Genomic DNA, 18,163 nt, shown 5'->3' with positions numbered 1-18,163 from the left:
TGCTACAACAGTAAAATGCTGCTTACATACTGATGCATCAGTATTAACAATCTAATAATTTAATATATAATGATATATCCATCATTACTTTTACTTTTGAGAGTTGATAATTAATTTTCTGATAATACTTTTATTTGCCGTAAGTAGAATTTTCAATGCGGTACTTTTACTTTTACTAACAGAGTACATTCATGTAATGGTACTTTTACTTAGGTTAAGGCTCTTCTTCCATCACTGATAATGGCTTAAAACACCTACAAGGACAACACACACCAGCCAGCTGTGGTAAAATACTTTTATAGAGCAGTAATCCATATCTGAAATATAGCATCCAAGTAGAATAGCTCTGATATGTACAGAACTCAACTCACTCATTTTCTCAATTTTATATATGCTTTTTATGTAAATATGTCATTTGTTTATGCATGTGTTTGTGTGTGTGCTGTATGCGCGTGTAGACATTTGTAGTAGTTTTTTTTTCCCATCAATTACAGTATATTAAAAGTTTTAAATACAGGTCATAATAATTTCTTTAAATGTCTCAGGATATAAAAGCTGGTGTTCTGACCCTCATTAGTCCATTAATGAAGATGATGTCTTTTTCTGTCTTTTCCTATAAATTCTGTTCATTTCATCTTGTATAAACAGCTCCATCCTCTCCGCTATATTGCCTCTTATACTGTGCCCCTTGCCCCCTTCCACCCGCTATATATTCTCTTTATATCTCCTAATTGCTTCCTAACTGTGAGTCATATTGTGGACTGAACTTTTGCTTTTATTTGACTTCAGCACTTTTACTTCCCTGCACCAGCATCAAACCTGTAAGTGCTGAAGAGGCATTTTAAGAGCTGTAACAACATGTGCGCCCCAGTCAAACCATTCTCATCATCTCCACCAGCAACAGCTAAATTCACAACCTTTGCAACTCTTTCTCCTCCCACAGTTTTTATGTTTGCATTTTAATTCACCAGTTCACTCCATGCTTGTTTTTAAATCAGATCTCCACAGTTGATCATTTGTATTTCTCTTAAGAAGGGTATGCAGTGCATTACAGTATCAAAATGTCTTTTGCTTCATCCTCTCGCACTCAGAGGAACCAGAAGCATTTCTTCCTGTTCTTCTTGGTGGTGGCAGGGGGTCGCACCGGTTGAGGGGAGTCTTGTTGGTGGGGTGTGGTGGGCTGGGGAGTGGCGGTCTGTGGTGAGCCCTCAGGAGGGTCTACTTTCCATGTGCGTACCACCTGCCCTTCCTGCAGACGAAAGTCATGCTCTACGCTAGAAAGAGAAAGAGAAGAAGAGAGACAGTGCAGGAAATAGTCAGTTATGGTGCGTTTAAAATTCACAGAAATGTAGAAGAATTACAAGTGTAAAAAAAAATAAGTGAACAAGCAAAGAAGTGAAGCAGTGAAGACTTCTGCATCTGCCACTTCCTAGTAGACAACAATGAAGCCATTGACAAAGTGAATCAAGAGCTAAAATGCTGAGTATCACAGAAATATTGCAGCACCAGGAGGGATATCAGGACTGCAGTTGACACACACACCAAATGAAAAGTCAGCAAGGTGCATTGTCAGTCACATGACAGTATCGCTTAGGGGCTTCACTGCCGAAATGAGATGTGAACTCTGATGCACCTCTGCAGAGGCTGTAGGTAAAGGTAAGCAATAATAAATGAATGCATCTGCAATAAAGAAATAACCTATAAGGACAATATTTGCTTGCTGAATTACTTTTGTCAGCAGTTACATGTTGGGTTTGCTTTCCCCCTCGTGAACTTATTCTCTTTTTTTCCCCTCTTTTCTTTTTTTTATTCATTTTACTTTGGTGCTATTCTTGCTTATTATGCAGTGGCCTAGTTAGCTGGTGTTTCACATCACAGCACAGATGCTGGAAATAAAGAGGACTCCCTTGGTTGAGGATACGAGGGGAGAAGTGCTGCAGAGGAAGCAAGGAGGACCGAGCTCAGCAGCAGCAGCAGTAGCAGCAGTAGCAGCAGCAGCAGCAGCAGCAGCAGCAGCAGCAGCAGTAGGGCCTGGAGTTTTCAGGCAAGAACAATGAGGACTCTCACATTCATATCCATCTGGCTTCAATACTCCCACTCCCTCAGTCTCACAACCACTTCACTCTGGATGCCTACTGGTATTCTAATGCACAAAAAACCCCAAATGAAACATCAAACTCCAGACAGGAGCACTGTGCGGGCACCGGGCACGGACAGAGTAAACAGTGAAAAGTGAGTGGGTACAAAAGCAGTGGAGAGGATTTCTTCCCTCCACATTATTTACAGCAGGTAGGAAAAAAGCCACTTTAACTAAACCTCTTTGTGGCAGCTGGGACTGCTTCACAGTTTGAAACAAACCTCCAAAGCTGCGTAAAATGAGGCACTAGTCAGTAAGCAAGTAAGTGATGGAGTCTGCTGTTCTACCACCTTGAAATGAATAGAGTAAATAAAGTACTCCATTCCTTCCATCTTCACAGCCTCCTTATTTGTGCCACCATATAGCTCAGCTCCCTATAGAGCTCCCCAGTGACTCTGCCTTACATCTGCTGTGTTCCCTCTTTGTGAAAATGAATAGCCCCGGTCCACAGCTCTGCGTGATCAAGGCACATTGGCGCTGTAGGGAGCTGTCCACCCTCAACCTTAATTATCTGCACACTGAGCCCACAAACTGTGGCAGGCAGGAAGCTGGGAACCTAACACAGCTCTTCCCGCTGCTCCTCTTCTGTCCTTTGCTCACATCTATGCTTTTTTATATACTTACTGCACCCCACCTCAGGTCCCGCCTGTGTACAAATTAGTTGCCTTTTATATGTGATGCAGGCCATATTTCAGAATGGTCAGAGCTCTGGTTGAGATGCCAAATAATGTTTTCTGCAATATACTGTATAGTGGGTTTGTGGAGTGTGGACAGAACAATTGTGCTAGTGTGATGACTGGAGCTTATAGGTACAGGCAGTGCATTATGGTAAGGTTGCAATCTTATCTTAAGAGTAGTGTAACAAGAGCTAAAACAATTAATCAATTGTCAGAAAATTAATGGGCAATTTTGACTTTGATAATCAAATAACTGTCAGTCATTTTTCCACCAAAAATGCCAAAATTTCACTGTGAAATGTGACTATTTGACGCTGTTGTTTGTCATATATGAAGAAGAAAAAAACAGAATATTTTTGGTTTTGAACTTTTAGTTGAATAAAACAACACTTTTGAATATGCTCACTTAGGTTTTGGAAAATTGTGATGCCATTTTTAGAAAGATAAAAGATAAAACAATGAATCAAGAAAATAATTGTCGGATTAACTGATAAAAAAATCATTGTTAGTTGACAGTTAGTTAGTTGACAGTAACTACTGTTACCTATTCATTGTAAACCTCATGTTCTGAATTCAACAAAAATCATATGGCTTTGGCAACTTTAAAGGTCCCCTCCACTCAAAAATTTGTTAATTGTTACTTCATTTTGATGTATATGCAGAGTTTGACACTAGAACGCTGTTAGTTCACATTTCACATTCATCTACTGAAGGAGGAAAGTTTCTCTGTGTTCGCCTTAAATATGAGTTAAAAAACGTGGAAATACGGGCATGATTTTGTGACATCACAACTAGTTTGGAAGCCAACTTACACAAGTGTGATGTGGAAACTTGAAGCCTCCAGTGCACAAACACTGGACTTTTCTTGGAAGCGGGAGACATCTTGTGTCCAGCAGTTAAAGTTTTGAGATGAACATTTGCATATTCATAGAATCTGGATTGAGTAGAGGTAATTTTGGGAATTTTTAATGAGGTAATTTAACTTTGTTGTGCTAAAACCAGAGTATTTTTATGGGGTTTTTTTATGCCTTTGTGCCCCTAGTGTACATGGATCTAATTGCATGATACCTCTTTATTTTGGTGATGATAACAACTACGACCTCAGAGTCTCAGTGGGAGGATCAAAGTGACTCCAAAGTCAACTATACATCAGTTGTAAAAGTTAACATTAAAAGTTCCCATCCATTCCCACTGTGTGACCTTACTTTGCACCCGTTATTCCATCCTCAGAGATTTACCGTATAAATCTCCTGATTTTTAATCATTCAGTTTGGGAGAGAGCGACCTTGCCCAAGAGCGCTACCCCCAGTGCATCTCCAGAGGGGATTGAATCAGCAGATTTGTAGTTACCACATCATTTGCCTGGAATTCAAGGTTACTCACAGCTGACATTTGAAACAATCAGATACAATTACGAGTAACATTTGAAATACTATCAATAATAGCACTAGTACTTGCAATTCTCATATTTCTGTCTGTAGTGTTGTAGCTTTAACTGCAGGCAGATGAACTTACATGTGTGCTGTTGGTCACGACAGGCACAGTCTGTAAATGCGGATGTTAAGTGCAGTCAGATTGCATATGGGCTAAAACCGTGACAAGCTGCAAACAATATTTCTAAACAGTATTTTAAAATAATATAAGCATAGAGGTTGAGCAGGGCTTCATCTCTTTTTTATCATTCCATCTATAAAACATTCATACAACAGCACCAGCAGGAGATCATCATTTCTCCTCCATCACTCCTCCTCTGTGCTTTTGCTGAGTGGTAGAGGAGAGATTTTCAGCAGAAATGTAGCAGTGCAAAGGCAATCAACTCGAAATATCTTTGCAATTTTCTCTCCTAAAGGCTGAATATGCTTAAAAAAGAGAACATTTTATTTCAGCAATTACATGAGCAGTCAATCTCTGCAGAGATCGGTGTTCATCTGAGTTGAGGTACCACACCCACAAGCGCGTGCCCATCATACAATACAACAGATAAATGTGCAGACGCTCCACCACCTCCTGTAACCCCCCAACTCCTCAACATCTACACACATATCTACACACCAGTCTTCCTATTACCAGTCTAGAGAACAGGCTGTTCCCTGAGGTATTACAAGCTCCTCGGACTATTATTCTGAGAGGGTCCCACCAGCTGCTTGGCTGTCAGACTGTGTCCCGGCTTTAAAAGATCCTTCTTTGATACCTGCATTAACATCCAAATAGCACTGATTTGGGAGAGTAGTGTGTGTGATGAGACGTATGTAATTTAAAGGACGACTTCACCGATTTTCAAGCTGATTCCTGTGGTTCTAATGTGGGTAGTACATATATATGAATGACATTAAACTTTCCTGTCTTCCTTATAATAAAATATCCCTCTTCATCCAGCTGCAAAAGTCTGGTGATGCAAAATGCATCATCTGGCAGACTTTGGACCTGCCTTAGACTATAAACTATGTTTCCTCATTTTCTGTAATGGTGCCTTCAAGGACTATCAAAGGTGGGTCTCCCATAACACTCCATCTACCATGTTACGCTCGTGATAGGGAAAAGCAGACACTAAAATATCATACTGCTAAATACTTTAAAACATCAGCACATTTGGAAGAAAACTAGTTTCATGATACGAGGCTGAATATCGCACTGTGAGCTACGTTACAGCCACAACCTGACACAAAAATTTCAGCTGCTGAATTTCTCCTCGATTCCACCGACATCAACCCAACGAACCAGAGAATTTTGAGCCTCAGGTGGACAGAAAAGCTGAATCTGACACAAGAAAACAATTAGCTTTACAATATAATGTTGGAGCAGAGATGTGGCACTACTGTTTTAACTTATGTGGAATCAGACAAAACAGAGTATAGAGGAGAAAGTGACCACTGGAGCGTTGAAGTCGGGGTAGCTTTGTAGCATCAACTGGTGCCCGGTGAAGATCGTCAGAGAGACCAGAGACAGAACTGAAAACTCTGCGCAGCAACAAACTTCATGGTGGTAAACCTGGCTTTATTTTCTCACAGAATATTGTATCAGACTTTGCCAACTCTAATTACAAAACAGCACATCAGCAACTGTGTTACTTGGCTGCATTCAGCTTGAGCACTTAGGTCCCCATTCCTCGTCGTCCAAAAAATGAAAGAAACAGTGTTCGCTTGCAGTTTTTCACTCCTTCGTCCATGATTGTTTCCTAAACCAAGCTGAAATGAAGACGGCAGACTCTGAGGCTTTTTTGACTGTCCTCCAGCAGCTCTGACAGCATTCTGGCTTGTGTACAGCTCTCAGTAAGTTTGAAATGATCTGCATACCTGACTCCAGCACACCGTTTGTTTTATGATTCTTGCATACTGATACAATATATCCAGACTCAATGAGGAACAACATTTTGTAAATGAAAATAAGCCTCAGTAAAGAGATACAATAGCAGCTCTGCTGGGAAACCCACCTGCCTTCTGTAAACACACCATCAGTAGAGGATTGGACGGGACTGCATGCAAAGCATTCTGGTTGTTGTAGGATTCCCTCTTAAGAGTAATATGGGGAATCTACAGCCTGTTTCTCAGTGTTTTCTAGTCACAGGGCACCAATTTCAAAAATAATTGCACATTTCTACTACACAGGTGACCTAGTTTTAAGAAATCATCATATTCACAGTGGTGAAGTTTCCCTTTAAAAAGAATGCCACAGAGTCCAAGTCTGCATTTTTTTAATCTAATATTTGATATTCTTGCACAAGATGGTAATTTATCCAACTGGGTATAATTTTGATTAAACTAATCTCAAAAACTCCGAAGCAGTATGATATAAAAATGCTTTGGAATAAAGACCTTCCTCAAATACTGATTAATGGACCACCTCAGTTGTTTTTGTATGTCTCTATGTACTGTATTTATTTTTAATGTAGCCAAGTGTAGCCGTAGTGCAAGTCATTATATGATGCCTTTGGAAAAATAGATGTGTGTGACAGAGGGGGTGTATAGCATTGGACAGTATGTGCAACAAACAACTGCAAAAGCAACCACAAAAAACCCCAAGACTAAGCATACATCCATGCTAGCAGCTCTGTAGGGCTGTATTAGGCATAGCCATACTTAGAGCTAAATGCTAACATAAGTGTGCTAACATAACCGAAATGGCAATGCTAACATGCTGATATTTAGCAGGTATAATTTTTACTATGTTCACCACCTTAGGTTAGTGTTAGCCGGCTAATATGTGACTTAACTCAAAACACGTATTAGACAGAAATCAGTAATCTTGCATATTTAAACCTCCACTCATCACAGAGTTTTGGAGAAAATCTCATAAAAAACTGAAGATGAAGAAGGCTTCACTAACATGATAGAAGACTCAGGCAACAAACAATTGACAATAGGCGGAGAAGGGTGAGGCAAAGCATCATTTTAGTTAGTATTGCTGGGAGCGGATTGTGTGACTGAGCAAGAACAGAAAGAAGCTGACATTGTAAACACGACTAATACCTCTGGGACACATCATCATATGATTTATGCTATCCACTTGATATAATTTATGCTAATCATAGGATGCTAAAAGCACAAATGCACAACACCAGCAGCAGTCAGATCACATTACGCCACAACACCTCTTAGCACAAGACAGAACAATATATTGTATTGAAACTATCCGGGCCTTTTTCAAGGTCAATATATTTGGCCTCATAACTAAGTGCTCAAGTGCTTGGCAGCAATTCAAAATAAACAAAGAGGAACCTGTTGCGGATTATTTTGAATAACGTAACCTTGTGTAGCTTTACTGTCTCTCCCTCCTTCTCTTTTCCTTTTCTTGCGTCTTTTCCCATTTTGTGATAATGAGTGCCTAATATTTACATTTTTACAGCAATTACCCACATAGATTTTACTAATATGACCTTATTAGTGACCTCTGACACTGTCCATGGTGCTTTGTTTTTCAAAAACCCACAGCACAGCCAGAGAGAGAAATTGCACACTTGTTTGTATTTCTCTCCATGTGCATGAATAAATAACACAAAATGTTTATTGAAGAGACCAGACGAAGAACCTGGAAGGTTTAAGATCATTGAAAATCCTTTGCATCGAGTAGCTGCCTAAATAAAGAGCAAGTGAGGTTAAGATTGATTACTGGGGAAATGTAAGCTAGGGATGAAGAAATAAAAGCAGATGTAGGCCAGGAGCTTACAGTCCCATCAGAGATAGCCTGTACCAGCTTAAGACTTGACCTGCTATTGTTGTCTCCGTGCTTTGTTTACTCTACAGAGCTCATTGCACCATGGGAAGATGCTTTACAAAGTGAATAAATGAGAGCTTACATACACTGAACCTGCAGCCAAGGGCAAGGCTGGTAGGTCTGAGCATCCAGGATCTGCTCCATGGGGAAAAAAAGTTGCTTGCTGTGAATTCACACTCATTACTGGTTTTCTTTGGGAGTTCAGTTTGTGCATGCTGCTGTTGCCTAACTGCATCTGTTAGTAGCTGCTTTGAGCAACCTGATTAGTAAATGTGGTGTCTGAAAGGTACTATAGTGGGGGGTGTAGACATCTGAGGGTTCAGTTCAAGAATCAAAGAACTAAGATACAAGAAAACTGAACTTAGTTACAGTAACTCTTAAAACTACAGCAGAAACAAGCAAAGTTGATAGCAAATACTTGGTTACAAATGGAGCAGACACAGCCTCATTAGCATTCATTTGTAACTGTGTTTTTAAGACACCTGCTGTATTAAAGTCCAATATTAATTCTCCTTTTAGCTCTGTTTTGCTGTTCACAGTCTCCTGAGGGAAATATCTGATAAGCAATTCATAAAAATTAATATTGTTTTTAAAAACAGTAAAAATAGTAGATTAAAAGGGGTCATTTATTCAATTCAACTTGCTCATTTTATCCTGTATTGTTAGTTAGTGTCAGTGATCTGCATAGCCTGAGATCAATTGCTTCTGTCTCCATCCACATACTTGGGGGGAAAATCGCGGTATTTTCTTCACTCAAGCAAACGCTCTCACTGAGGATACATCACCCTACCACTCTTGTGATTATTTCGAGCATGACAAAAACAGCTGCCTGCTGCTGTTGGAAATGATAAGATACAATGATAAGAGCCTGAGACTGAACCAAAACAAAGAGCTGAAACATGTTAAAAACTTTGGTAGAGCTGAGGGGAACAGTTTAATTCTCTGTGGGCTCTTCACATTACACGTAGTCATTTGTCAAGTCAAGTCAATTTTATTCATATAGCTGCAAATCACAACAGAAGTGGTGTCAGGGCACTTTTCACATGGGGCAAGTCTAGACCGCACTCTTTAATTTACAGAGACCCAACATTCTCCCAAGAGCAAGCACTTGGCAACGGCGGCGACTCCCCTTTAATGGGAAGAAACCTCAAACAGAACTGGGCTCTAGGTGGCTGGGGTCGAAAGTGAGAGAGAGGGAGAGAGTCACAGTGATGCACAGCAACAAAAATAATAACAATAACAACTATGATAATAAAAATATGACTAATAATAACAGTTGTAGGCGCGGGCGTCAAGTAGGACCAAAAATATTGAATATAGCAGCTTTAAAAAAGGAGGAGGATGAAGAATAAAACATTGAATCCCAACTGAAATATGAGAGGATATTAAGTGGGTAATCTTTCCACACTTTCCACAACTGTAACGGTAAAACTTTCATATGTCTGCAGTTTGTCTGTTTCTGAACTGCTGTGCAGGAAATTTTGAGCTACCATGGTTAACCATCGCTGTTATTGTGGGCCATCAACCGCTGAACATGTCATCTCAATTTAGTTGAACTGCAAGTCTGAGCAAAAACACAGTTTTAGTGCAGTTAAACCCAAGTGTGGGTCTGTGTCGGCGTTAGCTGAGTGCTGGTATTAAGAAAATTGGACCAAGATCTCAATTCTGCCTCCTGGGGCTGTTGTGGGCCAAATTTAGTGCAACATATGTGATGAGGTGTGCTTACCCAGTCTGTCCTAACATTCAAGCCAGGAATTTTACTCAGCATCCGCCCGCAGTGGATATTTATCCAATGTTCAGCAATGGGTGCTGCTCCCTCACTACTGGGAAATTTTTGTAAGTCATTATTTGTTCACCTAGTATCATGATAAAGGAACTGTAGAGTAAGTCAGCTAAGGTGAATTAAAAGGCAAAGGGTGATGGCTGGTTGCACGCAGTACCTGTTTGTCCTCAGCACCACTGTGGTATTGAGTGATAGCTGCTGGAGCGGAAGGCTCTGATGGATGAGTGGCTATTGTGGAAATCTGAGAGAGAGAGGTGTGACGGCAGGGTGGCAGTGTGCCACATGAAAAAAACAACAACAACGAGCAGTGAGGATCCATCCATCTTTATCTGTGTCGCACCCATTCATAAACAAACACTAACACGTTGAAGCTTTCTTCACAGTTTTCTTTGTGTGAGACGGGGGTGTGGTTTTCGTTTCACCTCTCTAGCATTTGGAGGTGGGACAGATAAGACGGTCTCTAGGGGTAATGAAGATTCAAGGCTAATGTGAGCTGTGTGATATGTGCACAGATGCAGAAAATAGAGAGCAGATTAACAACTATTTTTATCTCTTTATTTCCCCTTAAATATATTTTTTTGGATGACTGAAGAGGGGAATATTTGACAGCGTTAACAGAATAACAATGTTTTGCTTTGATTAGATTCATTTTATTACTTCTGCTAAGAAGTGTTATATTGGGTTTGAAGATCTTTTAATGCAGTTGTGTTTATGTTGTATACAAGAGGTTCATAGAGTGGATAAACAAATCAAATTGGGTGATTTTAAACCATATCTGTATGCAAATTATGTATGTACAGTTAAATAGAGGTGTAAATACGCTGAGGAAACTCCGTCTACTGATGAAAATGTGAGATGTGGTTGAAAACGCTCGGAAAAAAGCTTAGTAAAAAAAGTAAAACATCGAGTTGAGATGTTTTTTTTAGTCAAATTCTGGTGTAAATACGATATTAATGTATTTAGTTTTGTTGTATATAATGGTTCTTCCACTTTCTAATAAGCTATTAGTTAAACCTTTTATAAAGGGTTTAACTAATAGCCTTAATAATATTAATAAATCAGTAACTAATGCTTTATATATCAGTAAAAGGATCATTTATAAATGTTAGTGCATCATTAGTAAAGAGTTACTCACTTTTAAATAAGCCATAAGCAAATAGCAGTAAGTCATCTGCAATTATAAATGTTAACAAATCATTTATAAAAGGTTCATACAATAATCCATCATGTTTACACTTTTAGATGTTAATAGTTTGTTAACAAACAGATTGTAGTCAGGATGCCCTACAGCGCTCTTCCAGGATGTGAGTGGTCGAACAGTCTATCGGAGAGATCTTCCTGATGAACTAAAGAGCTACAGTAGCCAAAAAGTGTGAAGATGTCAATATGCTTCAACAGAAGTGTTTGTCAGACGGTCAGACAACATCTTAAACCCTCTCCTCCACACATTTCTCTCCGAAACTGACAATCCAACAGGCACACACTTCATGCAGGTGTGTGTAACAAGACAGTAGTTTCAACATCTTTCTCAAGCTCTCTTTTTTTCATTTTTTGCACCATTACTTCTGTCACTTTCCGTGTGTACAAACTCTATGTCTTTGAGGAAACACTGACTGAGAGTGTATCCTCATTTTAACAATAATCACATTTATGGGCTTTTCATCTCATCTCGAGTGCGGCTTTCCAGAAAAGCTATAAACAGACGAGGTGGGATGACATGTCGTAAAAAACAAGTTTGTTTCGAGCATACTGTGACCTTTATGATGGAAGACAGACACCAGCCAAAGGGATTTTTTACAGCCTGGCAACAGAAAACAATGCTTTTAACCAATCTATAAAGTAACAAATGATTTATTAGCCATTAATAAAGCAATTAGTTACAATTTCAGGCCCATTATGAAGAGTGTTTTTATAATGGGTACCCATAAATACTATTAGAGACAAGAACTAAGTGGAAAAATATTTCTCACATTAGCATTTAGCATTTAATATCTAATCTATTGATCATCTCTGATAAAGACGTAAGCGCAGTGCCAAAGCAGGGAGAAGATTGATAGTGGGTGCGACTGAAAGTGCTTTAGGGATCTAATTTAGCTGTGGGTGTGATTCTAGCTTGATTAATATTTATATGACACATCATCCACATTAGGCAGTGCTTCCCTGTTCCACATGCCACTCTTGATCTTTCTCTCTCCTCCCTGTTTCAAAGACATGGCACAATGGTGATGGGCACCATCTGGCACTCACTGTTGGCACAAGTTTGAATCTGTAATTATTGCCAAACGGCACGAACAAGGATTCTCGCTCTCCCTCTTCTCTCCGTGTGTCTCTCACTCCCTTTCTATCCGTTTCACACCCAGCCCTATATCTGTCATTTCCTCACACAAATAAACTCATGAGTGGATGGATACACGTTTGTGAGGACATATAACAATTTTATATCTCTGGTGAATGGTCTGAGAGGAAAGCAGTTTTTAGATGTATAACTGCTAACACTGCACATCCCACTGTGCCAGTTTCTTTGTAGTGCTGTCAGTGATGCAAGAGAAAAACAGAGTACATAGGACAAATAATACTCTTCATTTCTATTTTCTTGTTTTCTTGCTGTGTAAATCTTGTCCTCCTGCTGGCTGAACATTTCCTCTGTGCAGATTCATATGAATGAGGTTGATGCCTACAGTGTATTTTCTCCTTCTCCCCTGTGAGACGCCTGTTGCTCCACGGCTCAGCCCTGAAGTAAAGATGGATTACTGCAGAAGAACCGCCTGCCCTGCCCTTTACATATTTCACACACACCACTTCTCCATTATCAGCCTCATCTACAGGGGAAGCGGTGTGCGTGTGCACACACACACACGCACACAAACACACACACATGCAAGCACACACACAGGTCTGAAAGCTCTGACAGGCTTGTTAGCAAAAGGTCAGAGACAAGAATCTGACAAATCTTTCTTTAGAGAAACGAAACCTCTCATATCCAGTTATATGGAAAGTACAGCAGCTCTTATTTTTCTCTCTTGTTGTCTTTCTATTGGTTTCTATTTATCTCTGTCTCTCGCTGTTTCTCCCTCTCTCTATTTTTGGTTTAAGATATACGGAAAGGAAGAAATCTGTTCGTGTTTGGATCAATGTCCTGTCAGATATGGACAAACCCGGGCATTTAAAAAATCAGAGAGGAACTAATCCAGGCTCTGCAGTCAGAGGATTATCCTGATTTTGATTGGCTGCAGGGACTTAACCTCAGGGATCAATAGGTGTATTATTGACTGATTGGTATATATTTTCAATTGAAAAGGCAATTTCACTCTGGAATTGCCTCTCTAAATGGTGCCTTTCATTAGCACTGGCAGAGTCCACCTTTCATGTGTGGGATTGTGTACCCACATACAAGGGATTCACAGGAAATGCAACCGTGTCTCCTTGAAAGTACAGTCATGTAGTACTAATTTGCAGTAACAAACATATTTTGAAGCCAAGTTATTCTGCCCGATTAATTTTTAATATAATGTAACTTTGTTAAATCTAACAAGTCACAAAATGTCACTGTAGAACGTATCAGTAAAACATTCATTGTCAGCGTATTTCATTTGTTTTCCCTACAGTATCCACTCTTGCAATACATTATCCACTTGTAGCAAATAAATGTTTAGGCACTCACAGCATTTGGTTAAGTTTGTGATCGTGGGACGCTCTAGAAACATGCCCGGTTACCTTGGACTGAAGTGAACGCTACCTTACTGTGAACATCAAGCAGTGCATACTTGAGCTAATGTTAGCTGCTGTAGCTAAATTATGCTAACTGGGCTGATCAATGAAGGTGAATGAACTGTCAATCAAAGCTGTCAATCAATGCCCAGATGCAGACATCAAAAGTATTTAAATATTATTAACAGAGCAATAACTTCCAAAATGACCACCAGCACACTTATCAGTGGGACAGAATTGAACAATTGAGACTAGGGCTGAACAATTTTGGAAAAAAATGTAATTGCGATTATGATATTACTGATATTTCAATTGCGATATGATTTGCAATGATCATTTGTATATCATTATTCTCATTTTCATTGAATACATATTAATATGATTATGGTTTGATTTTTGCAGGGATTTGTACCAAACAAAGATGTTTTCTTAAGCCTGTAGAATGTTGAATGTGATGTGTAGGCCAGGACATCTCTGCAACATGACAATATTTAATTTAAAATGGTATTTTGACACATTTCTTCTTCATATCTTTAACAAATATTGCACCTCCTGCAATTTGAAAATTGCAGTAGGCCATATTGCGATTTCGATAAAATTTCAATCAATTGTTCAGCCCTAATTGAGACCATAATGATTTGTTGAAAAAAAACAATTGATTTAGTATTTCTAGAGAGAATTGACACTTTTTGAATGGGAGTCATTTGGAGCCAGGGATTTTTTTAAGCCAGCAACTAGCAGCTGTCATGTGACATTTCACTTTAATGTACATCCACATTGGCTTCTTTGTACTTTCCACTTGGACAGGATGCAAACTCTTGTCTCCTGCGTAAAAGTTGTACTTCCTATACTCTCATTCACCACTTTGACCTCCACACGTTCACTATCCGCCTCAGTACATAATGAGCACACTATTTACGGCATTGACACTGAACGTTAGCATTTGATGTATATCCTGAGGTACGTAATAGACCTATATGAATGTAATTCCCAGGAAACTGAGCTGCTTGATTTGTACCTGAAAGAGACTTTTTTTCAAAGTTGCCTTTAAAATGTATATTATCCCTATTTTCAGTCTCTCTCTTTGCTTCATTGCTTTTTCAAATACAGATGCACTTTCCTTCTCCTGCTTAACCTCTGTATTTTCCCATGAATTCATTTTATATTCTATTCAGTCAGGTCTTTTCACTCCCTGTTATGATAATGGCAGAGAATTGTCAATGTTTAATGAATGGCTGGAGGCTGGATACAGGTTCAAAAATATCCTTGTGACCATGAACATGAGAAGTTCATCTATAATTTGCTAACACATCACTGTGTTTCAGAGGAACTCAGCTGAATGTGCACACACTGAGACACAGATTTATTTTGGACAAGTTTCTGTTCATTTGTATACTGCATGTATAGTGCAGATGTTGGTTTCCCTGAATAAACTGTGCACAGAAACACCTCGGGTTCTGGTTCATTTGGCTGTGGAAGGGAAAAGCTAAGCTGTAAGTAGCTGCAGAGGCAATCTTTCCTGCTCACCTCCTCTCTAACGCTCCTCTCACCCCTCTTTCCTGCTGCTCCTATACCCATTCCAGAGCTGTGAGTTTGCACCACTTCTCCTCATCCCCATTTAGGTGTGAAATGTATTTATATTCAAAGCGCAGAAACACGGAGGGGGGTGGGGAGCGAGCGGAGGAAGTGACACAAGCAATCTAGTGGAAAAGGCGTATTTTTCTGATGTCTGTAAAATGCCATATTTCTTTGGATAAAGCCAGGACAATGAGAAACTGTCAGTAGCTATGGGCCAGTGTTGGGACCATGTGGAGAATATTAGAATTGGACTGCTATGCCCTTCTGGGCCACATGAGAAAGTGAATCAAAGCTTGTGAAAGGAAACGTGAGCCCAAGCTGAGAAGTGGCACTCTGGAGACGGGGAAGTAGATAGAAGCACATTATAGAGGGCAGGAGTAGTGAGAATGAGGGCTGCATGCACCACAGCCCACAGCTCTTAACGTTGCCTTGAGTGGCAGCAAAGACACTATACATCGCTCTTACTAGAGTCTCCACTTCGCAGCACTCTCTCAGTTTACCGTCTTCCCTTGTTTCTCTATGTAGCCCTCCACAATTTGACTCACATGCACAAAAAGCCCCCCCCCCCCAGGAATTAATTCTCTCTGAAACTCATCAGACTGCATTATACTGGCTGCTTAACCATGCAAGACATGCAGCCCTGCTCCATCATGGGGATCTATTGGACGAACGTGTCTGGCAGCCATCTTTCACCCGTACCGGGCCAACGGAGAGCTGTCTCCAGGTCTCCTTTAACACTATTATTACTTTTTAAAATCTTTTAAAGCCGCTGTGATTAATTTTTAATGTGGATGAATATTTCACTGCACACTAGAGTTAAGCATTTGTTTAAAAAAAGAGAGAGAGAGAGAGAGAGAGAGGGTACGGAGAGTGAGTGAGGGATACATGGTGAGAGAAAAAAAAAGTTGGAGATATTGAGATGCATGATGAGTCATCCCAGTTTCCTTCCTGCTGCCCAGTCTCCACAGTCTCTTATGCTCCACCAACTCACTCTCTGGTCTATCGCGATCGAAGGGCAGCGTGCGAGTATCCAGTCCTGTCATGCGATGTTGTGTCAGTGGAGATGTGCGTCAGGAAGCGCTGATTCATGATGGGTGTGTGGTGAGAATGGCGAGTGATGAGTTGTTACTGTAGGCGCTGTCACAAAATGTTCATCTCAAGTACCTCCCAATGGATGATTGTGAGTCTACAGCCTTCGTCCTACGAGTATTAGAGCCTCAGCAGAGGAATCCTCCACCCTATCACCACATATGCATACCAATGATGTGAGGAGGCATTCATTGACAAATAGGAACACTTACAGAGTCAGCCCAAACTGTAAATGAGAGGAATGGGGGAGAAAACAATATGAGTGAAATGAGGCCACAGTACAGATATCAAAAAAGCATGAGTGGCATCCCCACAGATAACAGTCAGCTAGCAGGAAAGAGCAAGAATGCTTCCTCAGCAACCCTTTTCTCAATTATCTGCTGTTCAGCGAAGGCGATGACGGATTGTCTTTGAAAAAAAAACTCTTAGTGGACTTGTAGTTCAGCTGAAAACGTATGGTCCAGAGAGTCATTAATCCATCTCAGAGTAGCAGCCCATCGAGCTCCTCCAGCGAAATGCGTGATCGAGCAACAGACAGAGCAGTAGCAGAGATAAAGTAGCAGAGTGCAGATCTGATTAGGCTGCTGTCTCCACACACTCCACGGGGATTAAGCACAACAGTTCCTTGTTAGACCTCCCTACTTACTTTGTTCCATACAGGCACCATACGCCATTAGCGAAAAGAATAAATCACAACTCCACTCGCTAATTAACACTCCTGCACGGCCACACAATCGGATTCACATATTAATATGCAGTTAATGTGCCACTGGTGCTGGATAAATAACGTCAAATACATCATGCATTATTCTTCCTGTAATGTGAGACCCCTAAAAAGCAGAACAAATGAAGCGCTTATTTACTGTATGAGCCTTGGTTGGGTACAAAATGTTCTGTAGCCACTAGTATCTACATTTGCATGCTTAAAGTGTCATTTGCATTTTTATATAAGCGTTGCCCTGAAAGATGTCCAGAGTAACTGGAGAACAAAACTGTGTACAAAAACACACTTAAACACACGTGTATTTTTATCCTGTGTCATGCTTCCATTTTATGCGTAACACTGTGTTTAAATGTGCATTTTTGTTTGTTTGTTTTGTGTTTGTGTGTGTTTTATGTTTTAAATTTCAGGTGAAAATATGGAAAAGTATCATCATAATAGTTTTTATATTTAGCATATTCATATTATTTTTGTTGTATTTTTGTGTATGTTTTAAGAAATGTTCACTATTTCCTGCCATTTACCACTTCTGGAGTACAATAAATACTTTTGATTTCTCTCTTAATTTATTCGTTAAGGTTCTTTAAATCAAAAAAAAAATATCCATACTGTACTGTATGACAGTCTCATATATGAATTTGCCATAATCCAGGACTTAAAGGTGCAGTGTTAAGAATTTAGTGGCATCTAGCAGAACAGACTTGGCAGAAATGGAATATAATATTCATAAGTATGTTTTAATTGGTGTATAATCACCTGAAAATACGAATCGTGTTTTTGTCACCTTAGAATGAACCCTTTATATCTACATAGGGAGAGGGTCCTCTTCCACAGAGCCCGCCATGCTTTACAGAGTTTCAGCTCGTTGTTGTTAGCGGTCTGGCCTGCAAATCAACTTTTTTATTTCACTCTCACTGCTTGCATAACATTGTTTTCGATCACAGACAATCTCTAAAAACCCACTAGACACTACCTGCTCAGCACTAAACAACAAGTTAGCGACTAGCTGGTGAACATAGTGGAGCATTTAGCAGCTAAAGAGCCAGATATTATCCTTCAAAGTTGATAGCAACTGAAAACAGAGCTATAAGAGAGTGAATATTGGACTTACATTCACCAGGTGGACAGAAACATGACTAAATGAATGGTGATGAAAACTGCTGGATGTGTAAAGCATTGATTGTATGTAAATATGGACAACGCGTCTCCATTTCCGCCATGTAAAAGTGTCATGTAGTAAAGTAGGTGTGTTGTATAGG

General features: G+C 39.8%; 1 protein-coding gene across 2 annotated transcripts in view; it reads right to left on the bottom strand.

Moving 5' to 3' along the window:
- Window positions 1-272: 272 nt before the first annotated feature.
- Window positions 273-18,163, bottom strand: part of LOC137171069 (mucin-2) — a 35,232-nt gene continuing 17,341 nt past the window's right edge. For both annotated transcript variants that reach the window (XM_067574808.1, XM_067574809.1), the window contains exon 4: window positions 273-1,274. In XM_067574808.1, coding sequence (XP_067430909.1) covers window positions 1,088-1,274 — 187 coding nt within the window. In that variant the 3' untranslated portion in view covers window positions 273-1,087. The remainder of the gene's footprint in view (window positions 1,275-18,163) is intronic.

Source organism: Thunnus thynnus, chromosome 19 (genome assembly GCF_963924715.1).
Source record: "Thunnus thynnus chromosome 19, fThuThy2.1, whole genome shotgun sequence".
Taxonomy (NCBI): domain Eukaryota; kingdom Metazoa; phylum Chordata; class Actinopteri; order Scombriformes; family Scombridae; genus Thunnus; species Thunnus thynnus.
This window is presented reverse-complemented; position numbering and strand designations above follow the sequence as displayed.